Below are 15,146 nucleotides of genomic sequence, written 5' to 3'. Positions count from 1 at the left end.
GCTCCTACTGCTGCTCCCCACTGCAGATGGAGGGCGTGGGGCCAGTCAGCATGCCGAGGCAAAGCCGCACAAATAGGTCTCTAAAATGACCTTTATAATAGTCTGGAGGTCACTTTCATAGACTTCATAGTGTTCTTGTAGTCTTACTTCATAGTCCACAGTGGATGCTGGGGTGAAGATAGTAAAAAACAAAGAGACATTCCTCGTGGAGGAAAGCAAAACATTGCCAATCATGAATGCTACACTCTTTAAACAGATTTGAATGGCTTTCTTCCATCCTCAATTGTACTACTAGTTTTCTGAGAAATTTATCCGCGTCATGCCAGGATTTTTCCCTTCTGGGTCTTTAACTTCAACATCTGGTCCCAGACAAGCTCCTGGTTGTGTGAATGTTTAACCCTTGTTTCTGTTCCCAGTTATTCCTCAACATTAAATCTGGTTTTGAAATGTTTTATTTTAAGGAATGCCTTCCCAGTATGCCAAGCTGTCAGGAGTTTACATCAGCAAGTATTTACCACTCCAGTGAATTTACTCAGTGGAGGAGAATCACCGTTCTTTTACCACAGAAGACTTGGTAAGCATTTATTTCCTATCTTTAAACTTTTTTTGGGGGGGTGAAAGTGGGGGGTTTGTTGTGCATACAATTTGTCACATCAGTTGCTGTGACAAATATCAAGTCCTCTGCAGGTCATACCCAAGCCAATAGGTGGGGTGCCTGGGCTGATCCAGTCACAGGTATTTCCCATAAAATGCATTCCTTACATAATTAGAGGATGAAATGTTGATGAAGTCAACAGAAACTATTGTTTAGGATTTTTTTTAATACATACTCTGACTCTCCTAATAAAGTTCAAACTTTTCAAAAATAGTGGCACTTGTCTATAAATGCCCTGTTGGAGGAAGGGTTTATTTGGATTGTTAATTTTTATTTTGCACATTCTTTATTGTTTACATCTTCAGACCAAAGCCCTGTATAAACAATAACTAATGATTCATTTCTGGGAATTTTTAAACTCTTGTTTCTTTTTATAGCATGTTTTAAAAAATAACATTCTCTCATGCAAAAAAAAAAAAAAAAAAGAGAAACAAAAATTATCAGAAAGCCTATTAATCTTGTTGTAATCAAACTTGATTTGCCTCCCCTAAAATTTTTATTAACTAAATTGTTTCTTTCATTGTTTATTTTTAAATCTTTATTATACCATACAAATAAAAAGTTGTCATAAATCCCAATAATCTTCAGGGCATCCTTCATTTGAGAATTTAATTATTGCAATTAGAGTTATGTTTTGATTATATTTGACCTGAATCCATGACAGCAATTGCAATGAGAGCTTGCTCAGATTAAGTCATCATTGTATTTCCCCATCCTTCATTATTTTTTTGCACTCTGCATGGCCTCAGCACAGCCTGTTTCCATCAGTCACACCACAGAGATACCTTCTTTCAACACACTGGCCCTTTTTGCTGTACAGCCAATATTCAGAATTTCCTACTTCTAGGCAAAACATCAAAGGCAAATATTGAATCCTTAGAACATATCATATCAGATAATACCAAATGGTGCAAGTAAGTCTACAAATAACTGCTTTGTAGATTATAATGTACTAAATCTTACATATCATTATGTACTACCATCCCTAAAATCTGTGGTTCACACAGGCATAGAGGAGTTTAAAAAGCATCTACAATTTTTTGGGTTACACTCCAAAGTAGGCTGTTATTCCTAATTTATAAAATATATAATGTACTCAAAGTTATTATACACTGTGTATTTGATGATGATACCAATGTTGTGGCCCTCTTTTTCTTTAGAATCTACTAATTTTTCTCAGCATATGAGGTGACAGAAGCATATAACTCCATTTTAATTTAAGAGACTGTGGGGAGAAATTATGACGAAGTAATAGCTGGGTTCCTGTTCTGTGCTGTGCACAAATCATAAATATTTCACACTCTGTCTTGTATCTGAAGGGATTCCCGTCTGTTAGTAGAGTTTTGTTTGTAATTAAGGTACAAATTACCACTGAAAATTTCTTTGCTGTTCATGGAACACATTTTCTGAGTTGTGCTGTGCTACGGTGTTATCAAGGTGAAGAGGAAGGGTGGCTGCCTGTTCCCCATCAAATGCAATCCAGCACACCACATGCATCTCTCTCACCACTTTCCCCTCTTTCTAACATTCCTTTCCAGGGACAAAGAGCAGGTTAAGGACTCAACAGTTCCTTTGGGTTGAGACTGGGAGGGGATTTTTAACAGGTTTTTAGAGCAGGCTTGTGACCAGACAGCAAGTTTCTGCCCTTCCAAAACCTGGACATTATTGGTGACAATTTGATGTGCAGCTCTCCACTGCCAGCCCAGCCATGCAGAGAACATCATTCCAGGTGCCTGGTAGTGAATATGCTCTGTAGGGCTCCTCTTTGGGGTGCCCTCCCTCCTCCTCCTATTCCTTCCTCACCTACATCCACTGCAACCACCACACAAGAAGCAAAACCTTAGTGATGGCCAGGAAGAACAGCGCAGAGGCAGAGCCAGGTGTTCTGCCTTCCCAAAGCTGGGGTGAGGGGGAGGGATCTCTGGACCTTCCTTCTGTTTCAACCACACAAGACAAAGGCTGCCAAATACCCAGCCTGCCCTGTGCTCACTGCACAGGGAAACAACCACCTAAACGAGGTCTCAGGAATGTCTCATTAGCCTTGTTTTGGCCCTCGGTGGCCTCAGCATGCCCTCACACCCCTGCACAGCCCTGCTGTGATTGCTGGAGTTTTATCCCTGGATGCACAGCTCTCAGCTGAGGGTTTGCACCTTGGGTGCGTGGGAAGTGTCAGGCTGTGGCACTGTGCTCATGCAGCTGGAAAATTGTTCATAACAGCACCTATTTCTCTTGTAAAACTTTCTGGTGTGCTGGTATTTCTGCAGATCTGTAGATGTTCTGCATCTAGCAAGCATGAGTTTACAAGCTCCCCATGTTATGTGAGATTTAGGATAGTGGAAAACCTGCTGCAGGAATGAGACTTGTATTGAAGAAATGAAATGTAAGCACCTGCTCGCTGAAATTGTATTGTACTTGAACTGAACATTTCTAACACTGATGAAAATTAATTTCAGTTTTATGCAAGGCATTTACATGTGAACAGGCTTTAATGAGATACAAGCAGCTGTCAGTTGCTGACTTCATAAACAAATCAACACCTAATGACTGAATGAGACCTTCAGGATAATTGGGTAAATGTAATTATGGTAACTCAGAAGGTAGCAAATATAATTTTACCAGCCTCAAATTTGCATTAAATCATTAAGGCTTTTAATATCAGGAGGGAAGGCAGTGATTTTATTTTAACTCATATATCAGAAAAATTTTATAACAGAATATCATTTCACTCTCAGTACTTCTGGGACATTATTTCCTTGTGCTTATGTAAAATGTCACACACAAAAATGACTTTTATTTGACATCAACCTGACTTAGATACAATTAGAGAGCCAGATTGCTTTCCAGTAGCATTAAAAAAAATGGAGAAACCATGAGGAACTACGGAAGTTTATTTTGCATGTAAAAAATTCTTTCATAGCTCCTCAGTGCTGCACTTCTCATTTCAATAGATGTCCAAATGGTGGCTGTCCAGAAAACCAGTGTTTTATCACTGAGAATGCAGCTGACGCTCATCTCCTTATTCTCTTTTCTTAATTAACATGGCTTTTTTAAACGGTTGATTTCCATTTTTAACAGCACAATCCTCTTAAGCTGTTGGTACCTTGAGATGCAGAGCAGCCTTGGAAAGCTTTCAAAAACAGTGAGCAGGACTGGTTTTTCAGCAGCATTGCTTTTGCAATTGTCACGTCATCCTAACATGCATTATCCCTCACCCAGGCAGGAATCTGAATCCATAGAGTTTTCCCTGCCCACAGCCATGGGACAGTGGCATTGCTTCCCTCAGGACCTCTGGCAGCAGGCTGGGTGGGAAGGTGAGGGCAGCCCCTTGTCCCTTGCAGCTTGGGGCAACAGGATTCCCGTGGTGGCAAAGCTGTCCCCAGGGGAGAGCTGTCTGCAGATAAAAATAACTCCTCCCTGCTGGCATGTGGCTCCCTGGGGACTGTCCCCAGCCTCTAGCTGCTGCACATGCCTCCATTTGGGCAACATGTTCATCTCCAGGCAGTAATGAGCCTCCTCCCTTCTTCCCCTCCCCTCAAATGTTAGGAACAAACTCCCTGCAATCACTGCATTCATCTGGGGCAACTTCTAAATAACAAGTGGAGCTGAGTGCACCTCAGCTTGATGTGCAGCCAACATCTGGAACCCGAGAAGACAGATGGAGCTCTGCACATGGCAGGGTGGCAGCAGGAATGGGATGATGAGACTCTCCAGGGAAAGGTTTTGGTCAGGTGAAATGGACATGAAGCCCAGCAACGGGCTGTCAGCTCTGGTGCAGCTCTGTGCACGCCCAGCCCTGGGAGCAGCCCCAAGGCAGAGCTGCACAGGGATCTTCAGCTGGGAATCCAGGTGTTGTGCTCCCCTGGGCACAGAGGTGTCCTCTGTCACTGCATAGGGCTGGGCTCTCCCCACTCTTTGTGTAGGTCAGGAGTGAGCCTTGTGCCCAGAACCAGCCCTGATTCACCTGCACAGCCGCCCTTCCAGGCCATGTGCACCTGGCAGCAGCCAGTGAGCAGCCAAGGCAATGCCATCAATGCCACATCAAGCTCTTTTTAGGGGGCACCACCACTTGTTGGGCACCATGAGACTTCCACGGCATGGTGAAATTGCCTCTGTATCACTGTAAATCTCTCCTGGTTTGCTGTAAATACCCTGGCGCTGAAGGGTCTCACACCCCAAGTCCACCCATACACCCTCCCTGATGGAAAAAAAAAGGGATGTCTGAACACCGTGCTCTCCCTCCTGCTACCTAGGAAAATAACGTGACACAGTTTTACTGTGCTTGGAGTTCACAGGGGATGTGTTTGCCTGCTCTAACACCGTTCTTTGGTTTCAGTATTGTCATTTTCCTCAGCACACATTAGAGGTAACACCAGTCACTACAGCTCTTTCCAGAGCCTACAGCCTCTGTCAGGGCTCTCTGTGGTGCCATTGATGCAAACATGAACCTCAGCACCAAGTGATGTGCTGGATTCAGAGCACTCCAAAAATAAACAGTAAATAATTGCAGTCAATATTGACCGTCCATTGTGCCTTCACAAGCTTAGGAAGTCCTTTGTGTGCTGATTACTGGCCTTGCACACTTTTAATGGATAATTCATAGCTCTTGTAATGTAACCCATCAATACATTATATCCTGAGGGAGTATTTAATCAGCAGATTTGCCCCTGCAGATTAACTCTGAGTGCTGTAAATATGCTTACAGTATTTGCAATATCAAACAGATACTTAAAACAGGCAACAAGGGTCATTTCAATTAAAAATCAAGCCCTTGGGCAGCTTCACTTGTTTTTTAGAGAAATTCATAACTGGTATTTTAAAAATTTATCCACGCATGTACCAAATTTCTCATATGTGCCAGAGCGGCTAATTGCTCTGCCACTCTGTCCTCTTCAGCTGCACAGGCCTGCTCTATATGTTTTTTCACTTCCATACATTTTTTCACTTCCATAGGTGTGAGCAGGTGGCTCAGCCACCTTTACAACATTCATTTTAATAAGTCCTATTCTACATAAATTATTGGGGGTGGGGAAGGGGCTTTGTATCTCCAAGCAGAGTAACAACATTATACCCTGTGCCATCATAAAGTAACCATATGGCTCTGAAACAAGCTAGAAAAGAAGCTTCTAATAGGAGCCACCTGCTTCTCATCCTCAGCACCCCCAACCACCGCTTGGCCAGACACAGGCCTGTCCCATTTTAAAATTGGATTTTTAGTTCTCTTCATTCAGCCTTGCTTTCCCTGTCTTTCCCCTCCACAACAATGCAATCCAGCCTCAGTGCCCACATTGCCACCACCACCCCTTTTTACCCAGACCCATTATGCAGCCAGCACAGCCCCTTTTGCTCCAGCATGATGAACAATTTCCCATCTTTGTTTCACTTCACATGAGACATATTTTTCTTAATCTCATTCTGACACAAGCATGGAGTGGAGAGTCTCTGTATTCCCTATTTAGGAGTGGCCACCAGCCAATGTCTGTAACCTCTTGGATGTGCACAGTTTGTCAGGGCATCTTGAAAAGGCTTGATGATGACAAAGATTGCTTTTCTCATGATTCACTTTCTTCTCCAGCCTTGGTTTTTGAGGGTGGTGGGTGTCAGGCTGGTTGGCTAGCAGGATTCACTCCCATGGAAAATGTCAATGTTGCATTGGACAATCTCCTAAAGGGCCAGCACTAAGCATTTTTTAATGAATAATATTAGCTAACTTCACTATTGTAAAGAAAAACAAGCTGTTGAAGATAAAACTATTTAGAAAGGAGAAGCTAAAGCAAGGTTTTGTGCTTGAAGAATATTACAAATATCCAGATCTTAGTTAGGCAAGTAATTTAATTTGATGATTCCCCACCACAAACCTGGGATGTTACAGATTTTGGGTTGTTGGCCAAGAGCAAGCTATTTGCAGTGTAGAAAAAAAGAGGTGCAATGAAACAGGATCTTTGTCAAAAGCTTGTGGTCTCAATGTCACCAGTGATATGAGCAAAATCTAGTTTAGAATCATCCTGACAAAGAAAAATATATCCAAGAAAAAAAGTCAACTATTGTTGAATGGAAAGAGTTGGTATTCACTTACACTTGAGTACTTTAATAATTGTTTAAATAATAAATATCAGGAGATACCTCTTTAGACAGTTTATGACCTGTTAACTGTGACCAAAAATATAAAAAACAAAGTCATGCCCTAGATCCATCTTTCCAACTTTGCAACCATAACACAATAAAAATCCAGTAATATTCGTAGCTAGGCTTACCTTAAAGCAATTCTCAAAATCCCTGCAATGTGCTCTTCCTCAGAAATGTCATCAGTCACTGGAAAGTCCATTATATACATTATATAGCCCTGTGCAGTGAGTGGCATTATCTAGAAAGTTAATTTGCAAGAATCTGTCTTTGATTGTGCCAGCCTTTGCAGCCCAGGCTGTGATTGGGATACTAACTTTTTTTTTTTTTTTTTTTTTTTTTTTACATTTTATCTCTTTTCCTGCCATTCTGTAAAGAATCAAAAATTAATGCATTGCTATTGATTTCAAGGTCCAGTGCCACACGTTTCCGCTGGAGTCAGTGCTACTACACAGCCCAGGATGAGTGGGCCCTGGACAACATCTACATTGGCCAGCAGTGTCCCAACATGTGCAGTGGGCATGGCTGGTGTGACCACGGTGTTTGCAGGTATGAAGCATTTGTCAGACCCTCTTAACAATGCTCTCCTGATACTTCAGGCACCCTACTATTTTCCATACTTCCATTTTCTTGGTTGTTTTTCTTATTTTTGTATTAAAAATTTAAAAAAACAAAAGCACTGTGTGGGACTGACCATTCAAGCAGCATTATCAGCCAGTTGCTCCACACCAGTCTGTCCAGGAACCCTTACCCTTGGCAGATCCAAGCATTGGAAGAACTTTCAGTGGCACAGGGCTGCCCTGCTGCAGGTGTCCTGGTGGCCACTCCAGCCCGCTGCACAAGAGCCCTGGCTCAGGGCCAGAGCTGCTTCGCTGAGTCAGAAGGATGCCAGGGACCAGCTCAGCTCTCCTTGGCAGCCACTGTCAGAATGGGTGCTATACCAAAGACACAGACTGCTACTCCCTGCCAGCTTCAAACTTTCTGGAGACCACAGGGGGTTTTGGGGTTTTTTAGAAAAAAATACAGGGTTTTTCCATTTTCCAGTTATTCTGGTTTGTTTCCACAATACAAAACCACAATTCCAGAATGATTTTTTTTTTCAATTATGGTTGTCCACATTGAATTTTATAAGGTCAGTGAACTACCTTAACTAATTGCCAGTATCAAATAAAGTCCTTAAAACTTATTATGTTTACACTTCCCCCCAGGTGTGATTCAGGGTTTCGGGGTACTGAATGTCAGCCTGAAAATCCCCTTTCTTCAACCATCATGTCTGATTTTGAGAACCCAGATATCCTGAAGACGGAGTGGCAGGAAATTATTGGGGGAGAAATCGTCAAGCCTGAGGAGGGCTGTGGGGTCATCTCATCTGGCTCCTCACTCTACTTCAGCAAGGTACTACAGAGGGCTGGGAGGCTGATAAAGGCACACACTGCAGGTTTCTGTGGAGCATAATGTGGCTGTGTGGCAAAGAAAAGGGAGATGGCAGAAAGCTGCACGCAATATTAGAAGTGTGTTAAACAGCCCAGCTGTGCTCTGCAGGTAAAGAACAAAGCAATCAAAAGAGATAGGGAAAGGCACATGCACTATGTATTCAAGAAATAGCAGCTGTAATGAAAGGTAGTAAATTGCCAGTGTGCTGGGAAGTGTGTATATTCACAATGTCTTACTTTTACATTTTCTTTTTTAAGATTCAGTTCGCAGCATCCAGCAGCTCCCATTTGTTTCTTCTGTACTGTCCTGGGTAAGAGATGGGAAAAGATTAGCTTTCCAGGGCGCAAGCAGCTTAATTTGAGGTCACAGGAACAAAACTATTGAAAAAAACCCACATTTTCTCAGGCTTTTAGAAAATGGTTAACCTGAAGGAGAATATTATTTTGTATAACTTGGATACTGTGCAGACAAAAAAAAAATAGAACAGGAAAGAGATATAGGGAATTCTGCTAATTAGTAGCAATTATAGCTAAAATAAAAAGAGATCTTTATGACCAAATGTAAGATTATGCGTTGTAATCACAGTTTTATTTTTGTATTGTTGCTCCTTAGGTCTCTAACTAAGGTTTGTTTTGTTCTTAATTGAAAGGAAGAGTATAAATGCAGCTATGTGCTTCTCCTTTAAAGGTTTGATCAAACTGCCATTGCTGTCATGAGAGCCAGATTAGTCCCAGAAGAATAACCCAATATGCAGTGCTGTGCAATTGTGTGTTGTTTACCTCATTACAAAAATCTAACCCATGAAATAATTTTCAGCACTCCTACATAGTCTCACATCCAGCTCCCCTGGAAATAGAGCTCTGCCTGAAAATTTCATAATAGACCAATCAGTATAACTAGCTAATTGTGATAATTGGATTTTTATACATAATTGTCTTCCCTGTTAGATGTTTTTCCTTCTGGCTCCGTTTCTTATGCCAGGTTTCTCAAAAGTAGTTTGCTAAATTAGAATTAACCTGCTATGATCTTTCTTCTGATTCCTGCTAAGGAGGAGTGAAAAACTCATTTAGAAATTCTTGGCTTCTTTCTATTGATCTCTAAGGGTTATGTTATCACTCATTTCTTGAGTAGTAGCAGTCTGTGCGCTGTCAACAGAAGGTGGTTTATTTAATTTCTGTTTAGATCTTTCTCAAAGTGTCTAGGGGCCATACTTGTAGATAATAAAAAATTATTTTTATAGTTGCCAAACAGTTCTGTATTGTTTTGGGGTATTCACATTTCTTTTCATTTGCTCAAACAGCCATTTTTTATTTGAATGTCTAATGTTTGCTGCCATAATCAATTACTGCTGCCAGAATTAATGTTGGCTTTGTTCTGACAACCCTCTATCTTTTGTTTTACATCTCATTTTAATCAGCTGTAGGTGTGTTCACAATTCAGAGCTCTTTCAATTAGCCCCTGCAATTCCCCTGAGGCTTTATGTCGCTCATGCCCTCTCTCAATTTACCTGGTTCTGTGATTACCCCTTTGGCAGGCAGACCTGCTGTGGGGTGTAGATATGGAAAGCCCACCTGTAATAGTTTTAGGGCCAGAGCTTGGCCCACTGCAGGTCAGCGTGCTGGGGTGCCCCAGCCAGCCAGGACACACCAGCCCATGGGACAGCAAGGGTGTTTGCATCCTTATTACCCATTACTGGCTCCATTTGATGGTGACAGTTTCAAATTCCAGTGTCTCCAATGAAGCTGTGAAAGCAAACTACCCAGAGATTATCAGTGTCACCTTGGCCAGCATTAGCCACATGGGGCTGCAACCAGAAGCTCAGGGCTGCATCCAAGGCTGAGTTATCACTCTCATGGCACCATCCAGGAGGGAATTCCTGTCTCAGCTGGGAATAAACAACCAAATAAACCAAAAGAAAAAGAAAAATTCCAGACTAAATCAGTATGGTTGTATCCTGTATGAGCTTTTTGAGAGTCAAAGGATTCTTCACAGGTTTTATTGCCTTGTCATCGGTGGTAGAAGCCAACAAAACCTCAGACCCCCATGTATTTAGCTTCCAGAGGTCGGTCTCACAGTGCAAGGTGGCCTATTTGGTATGGTCCACAAATGAACTCAGCACCCAGGCTGTTATAACAGCCAAGCAAAGTTCTGAGAAAGAAAGTAGTAAACATTTATTTCTGCTGGGTTTACCCTCAGCTGTGTAGAATGAAGAAAGAGGTGGTGAATGGAACAGGATTTAAATTCATCTGTCACCTTATTAAAAAACACAGATGATATTTTAAATCTCAGCTCCTAAATCTTGTTACTTGTGTCCAGCTAGAAGACATCACTTGCTTATCTCAAGTTTATTTGGAAATTTGTCATAAGGATCCCAAATGTACAAGTGAGAGAGAAAACCACAAACATTACTTAAAACACAGGGGTCATACCCTAACCTTGGTTTTCCTTTTTTAAACCTTTTTATAGTAGGAGATGGACAAAAACACATTTTTTAAGGGAATTATAAAGAGTAGGCAGGATGACAGTCCTGGTCTATTTTAGGGGTGGTGCCAGGTTGAAGCTACTTTAATAAATGCAGAAATATGATCCCTGCATCATCTCTCCAGCTGCACACAAATGGCTTTGCCCTACCTATAAAAGCTTGTGGCAGCATGATGCTGTGCTGGGGCAGGGCTGTGCCAGATGCAGGGCGTGCAGGTCACCTCTCTGGAGACACTGCTCTCATCTTGTGTCCTGCCTTGTCACAGGCAGCTTTATATTCCCTGTCAGCATCTTGTAGGTTTGTTGATGTGGAAGTCCACAAGTTCAGCCTCAAGCCCCAGGGCACAAAGGGAAGAGGACTTTGGGATAATTTCAGTTACAATAAAGGGCTCTTAAACCTTAAAGCTTTTTTTTCAATGAACATGCTCTGTCTCCTGAATATGCACAGAGTGACGAGGTTGGCCTCCTAAATTCAAAAGCATACTTGGAAAAGCTGTTCACTAAATAGCCTTTTTACAAAGGCTATTTGTTTCTCTCAGCTGTGCTTAGGTAAACTTTAAACTAAATCCACTGGTTTTAATTGAGACACTCCTGATTTACAACACTTATTAGGAAAAGAATATAGCTTTGTGTAGGAAAAATCTTATTCAGCTGAAGCATGCAGAGAAAATGCCACTCCCTGGTTCTTGTGTAGGAGATGGACTTCAAGCAAGGTATTGGAGCCAATTTCAGGTGACTGGGTAACCTTGTACAGTGCAAGATTTGACCAGAGAAATAACACTAAATAAATGGCCTTTTTACTTATCCACGCATTATCAATCGAAAGTTGAATATTTAAAAATTTAGTCTGGGTTGATTCAGAATATCCAGCACCTGCTCTTTGTCCTCTGAAGTCACATGGAACCATGGGGGAATGAGATTAAATTCTGGTGTGGAAATTGTGTTGTGAAGTTGAAATCGAATAATAAAGTTCTTGTGGGATCAAATCAGAGTGACATAAAGGATGGCCAAGCAGAATAATTGAAAGACAAAAAAAGCAAGTTGATACAGAAATCAGTGTCCTCCATGTTGTGTAATTTTGTGTGTAATATTCATCTGTGATGGACTTTAAATATGCCTATTCATTGTGAAGGTGCCATAATTAAAATTATTATTGTCCTTCTTTTCTTTGTATTTTAGGCTGGAAAAAGACAGTTGGTAAGCTGGGATTTGGACACAACATGGGTGGATTTTGTACAGTTTTACATCCAGATTGGAGGAGAGACTTCTTCATGCAATAAACCCGACAGCAGAGAAGAAGGTGTGCTGCTGCAGTATAGCAACAACGGTGGGATCAATTGGCAGCTGCTAGCAGAAATGTATTTCTCTGACTTCAGCAAACCCAGGTATAATTTTGATCTAAATTAACCAATCCACATCCTCATCACCTTTTAAAAATATATATTTCTCAACTTATGAAAACATGAATAATAATTTAAAGTTATAATGTTTAGAAATCATCATTATATAGAAACTTTTTCTGGCTGGCACAGTAAACTCCTGTCACTAGGAATGAAAAATGTAATGAAAGTAGGCCTTAGAATCTTAAGTAAAATATAAAATTTCCTATCACCTTCTATGTGAAACATGACAAAATGCTAATATCTGCAAAACCCTAGCAAGCAAATACAGAAGTGCAGAAATCTTCCATTTCCTCTGACTCTGGTTTCAGATCTAATGAACGTGTATTAATGTCATATGAAGCAAAAGCTCCTTTAAATAAATAGTTAAGGAGGAGAAGAAATCATCTTCAGCCATTCAAACTTGCTGTCAGATACCTTGTTGGTGAAAATTTAAATTGTATTTGTCTGCATAGGTGTTAATGTGATTTCTATTACCTGTAGTCCATGTCTTTCAACATACAAATAATTTTATCTTTTCGTCTTGTAATTTTGCATTGCAATGAACAATGCTTTCAGAAGGACTTCTGTAATTTGGCTGACTGATCTTTTCTAGAGGTGATCTAGGCACTTGGAAGTATAAAAGACTTGAATTTTGAATAGAATAGAATAGAATAGAATAGAATAGAATAGAATAGAATAGAATAGAATAGAATATTTCAGGTAGAAGGGAGCTAAACTCTGTTCAGTGTTACTCCATCCTAGGTGCAGAATCAACATTTCCATTTGTTAAATTTTATCCCATGAATCAATCCCAATGCTCCAATCTGTCAAGACTCCTCTGCAAGACCTCTTGACCCTCAAGACAGTGAATAGCACCTCCCAATTTGTATTATCAGCAAAAGGGTGCACTCAACTCCTGCGTCCATATTACTGATAAATACCTTGAAGAGGACTGCCCTAGGGCTGGACCTGAGGAATACTGCTGTTGGCTAGTCACCAGGCAGGTGTGACCCCATTCATTACAACCCTTTGAATTCTGCCCTTCAGCCAGGCCTTCACCCAGCACTTTGTGAACCTGCTTATCCCACAGGTGGGAAACTTGTCCATAAAGATGCTGTGAGGTACAGTATCAAAAGCCTCACTAAAATCCAAACTACAGCTATCCCCTTCCCCTCATCTGCTAGGTGAGTGCTTCAGTCTGTACTTGGTCTAAGTCACACCAAAACAGAAGCTAAATAATGAAAGCTTCAATACTGGACTATCCAATACATTTCTAGACAAAACATTTTCCCTTCTGAGCGATGAAGAGTAATGGTCCCTACTGAACATTGCTATATAGTTTTATTTTTCTCTTGTTTCAGATGTGGTCCAGACCTCATTTTCCAATTCTTATTCTCCAACAGTAAATCTAGGAATTATCTGGAAAAGAACTGAAAAAGAATTCCTTCTCCTCTCTTTGCCTAACTGGCAAGTGAAGCAGAGTGCATGGTACAAAAAACCATGTGATATAAAGAAAGAGTTTGTATAAATAAATAAATAAATAAATAAGCTGTCTAAAATAGGACTAAGGAACTAATTCTTGTACTGGGCAAGGAACTAACTCTTGTACTTTTTCACATAAGTATGATTAGGATTGAATCTTGAAATTTTATTTAACATCATTTTTTGTGAGGTGTTTTTTTTAAGTTGAACATAAAGAAAACTGAGCAGACCTGAAGTTCTTTTACAAAGAACTTTCAGGCCTCCTGTATAGGAGGCCTGAAATATTTTTACCCAAAGAAAACTGCTACTTAATCTATTGCTTTGTAACAGAAGGATGCTTTTGTCTACAAATAGGACCAATCAGCAGAAGAGAATGAGAAATTAATTTTGCTAGCATATATAACTATTATTTCCTGGCATCAGAAAAACATTAAGACTTGCTGAACATGGATCAGCTGAACAGTATAATTCAAAGCTAGAGAGCTCAAATCAGTTCCTTATTGTGTTTGGCAATATAGTCATAAAGCATAAAAAACATACATTGTCTTAAAGAGTTTACATCTTCCACAGACAAGAAGAACAAAGAAGGCTTCTTGATATGCGGTGCATAAATAGGTATTTAGATATATGGAAAAATAGAATAATAGCATCATACTATCATTAAAGTTGGAAAAGGCCTCCAAGATAATGAAATCCAACCTTTGACCCAAGATCACCATATCAACTAAATTACAGCACTAAGTGCCATATCCAGCAGTTGTTTTACAATTCCAAGGATGGTGACTCCTCAAGCTCCCTGGGCAGCCCAAGGAGCCCCAGTGCCTGACCACCTTTTCAGTGGAGAAATTCTGCCTGTTGTCCAACCTGAATCTCCTCTGGCAGAGTTTGAGGCAATGTACTCATGTCCCTGGTTGCCTGGGAAAAGAGGCTGATTCCCATCTTACTACAACCTCCTTTCAGGTAGTTGTAGAGAGCAATGAGGTCTCTGCTGAACTGCCTTTTCTCCAGACTAAACAACCCAAATTTCCTCAGCTGCCCCTCATACAAGTTACTCTCTTAGACCCTTCCCCAGCTTCGCTGCCCTTCTCTGGGCATGCAAATTACCTAGGACTTGTACTCAGAAGATAGATGCTGGCTTCCCTGCCTCTTTTCCCTGTCGAGTGATAAATTTCTCTACAAACTGTGCTCTCTGAAGTTCTGCTCAATTTGTGTTCCTCAGGTTTGTCTATCTGGAGCTGCCAGCTGCAGCCAAGACCCCTTGCACCAGGTTTCGCTGGTGGCAGCCGGTGTTCTCAGGGGAAGGGTACGATCAGTGGGCCATCGACGACATCATCATTTTGTCAGAGAAGCAGAAGCACATCATTCCTGTCGTTAATCCCACCTTACCACAGGTAATAAGAAGAGCAGGCTGTGGGTATCCCCAGGAAACAGGAACTATCCTGTTAGGAGACTTGTTTGAGTATAGTTTTCTTTGACAATTTTGGGTCTATTTAAAGAGACAGCTGTAGTGCTTGCAGCTGCATCTCTGTATGGGAATAACCTGGGTCTTTTCAGAAAATCGTCAGGCTCCTAAGCTTTGTGACAGAGGATGT

The 15,146-nt window shown here is 41.0% G+C and overlaps 1 protein-coding gene across 1 annotated transcript in view; it reads left to right on the top strand.

Moving 5' to 3' along the window:
* The window catches only part of RELN (reelin), a 275,790-nt gene that overhangs the window by 193,953 nt on the left and 66,691 nt on the right, over positions 1-15,146 (top strand). The window contains exons 22-26 of the mRNA XM_068189636.1: positions 462-574; positions 7,187-7,324; positions 7,984-8,170; positions 11,870-12,075; positions 14,774-14,945. Of these exons, the coding sequence (XP_068045737.1) occupies positions 462-574; positions 7,187-7,324; positions 7,984-8,170; positions 11,870-12,075; positions 14,774-14,945 (816 nt within the window). The remainder of the gene's footprint in view (positions 1-461; positions 575-7,186; positions 7,325-7,983; positions 8,171-11,869; positions 12,076-14,773; positions 14,946-15,146) is intronic.

Source organism: Anomalospiza imberbis, chromosome 5 (genome assembly GCF_031753505.1).
Source record: "Anomalospiza imberbis isolate Cuckoo-Finch-1a 21T00152 chromosome 5, ASM3175350v1, whole genome shotgun sequence".
Classification (NCBI taxonomy): Eukaryota; Metazoa; Chordata; class Aves; order Passeriformes; family Viduidae; genus Anomalospiza; species Anomalospiza imberbis.
Note: the sequence above shows the minus strand (reverse complement) of the source record. Positions and strands in the feature narration are given on the sequence as shown.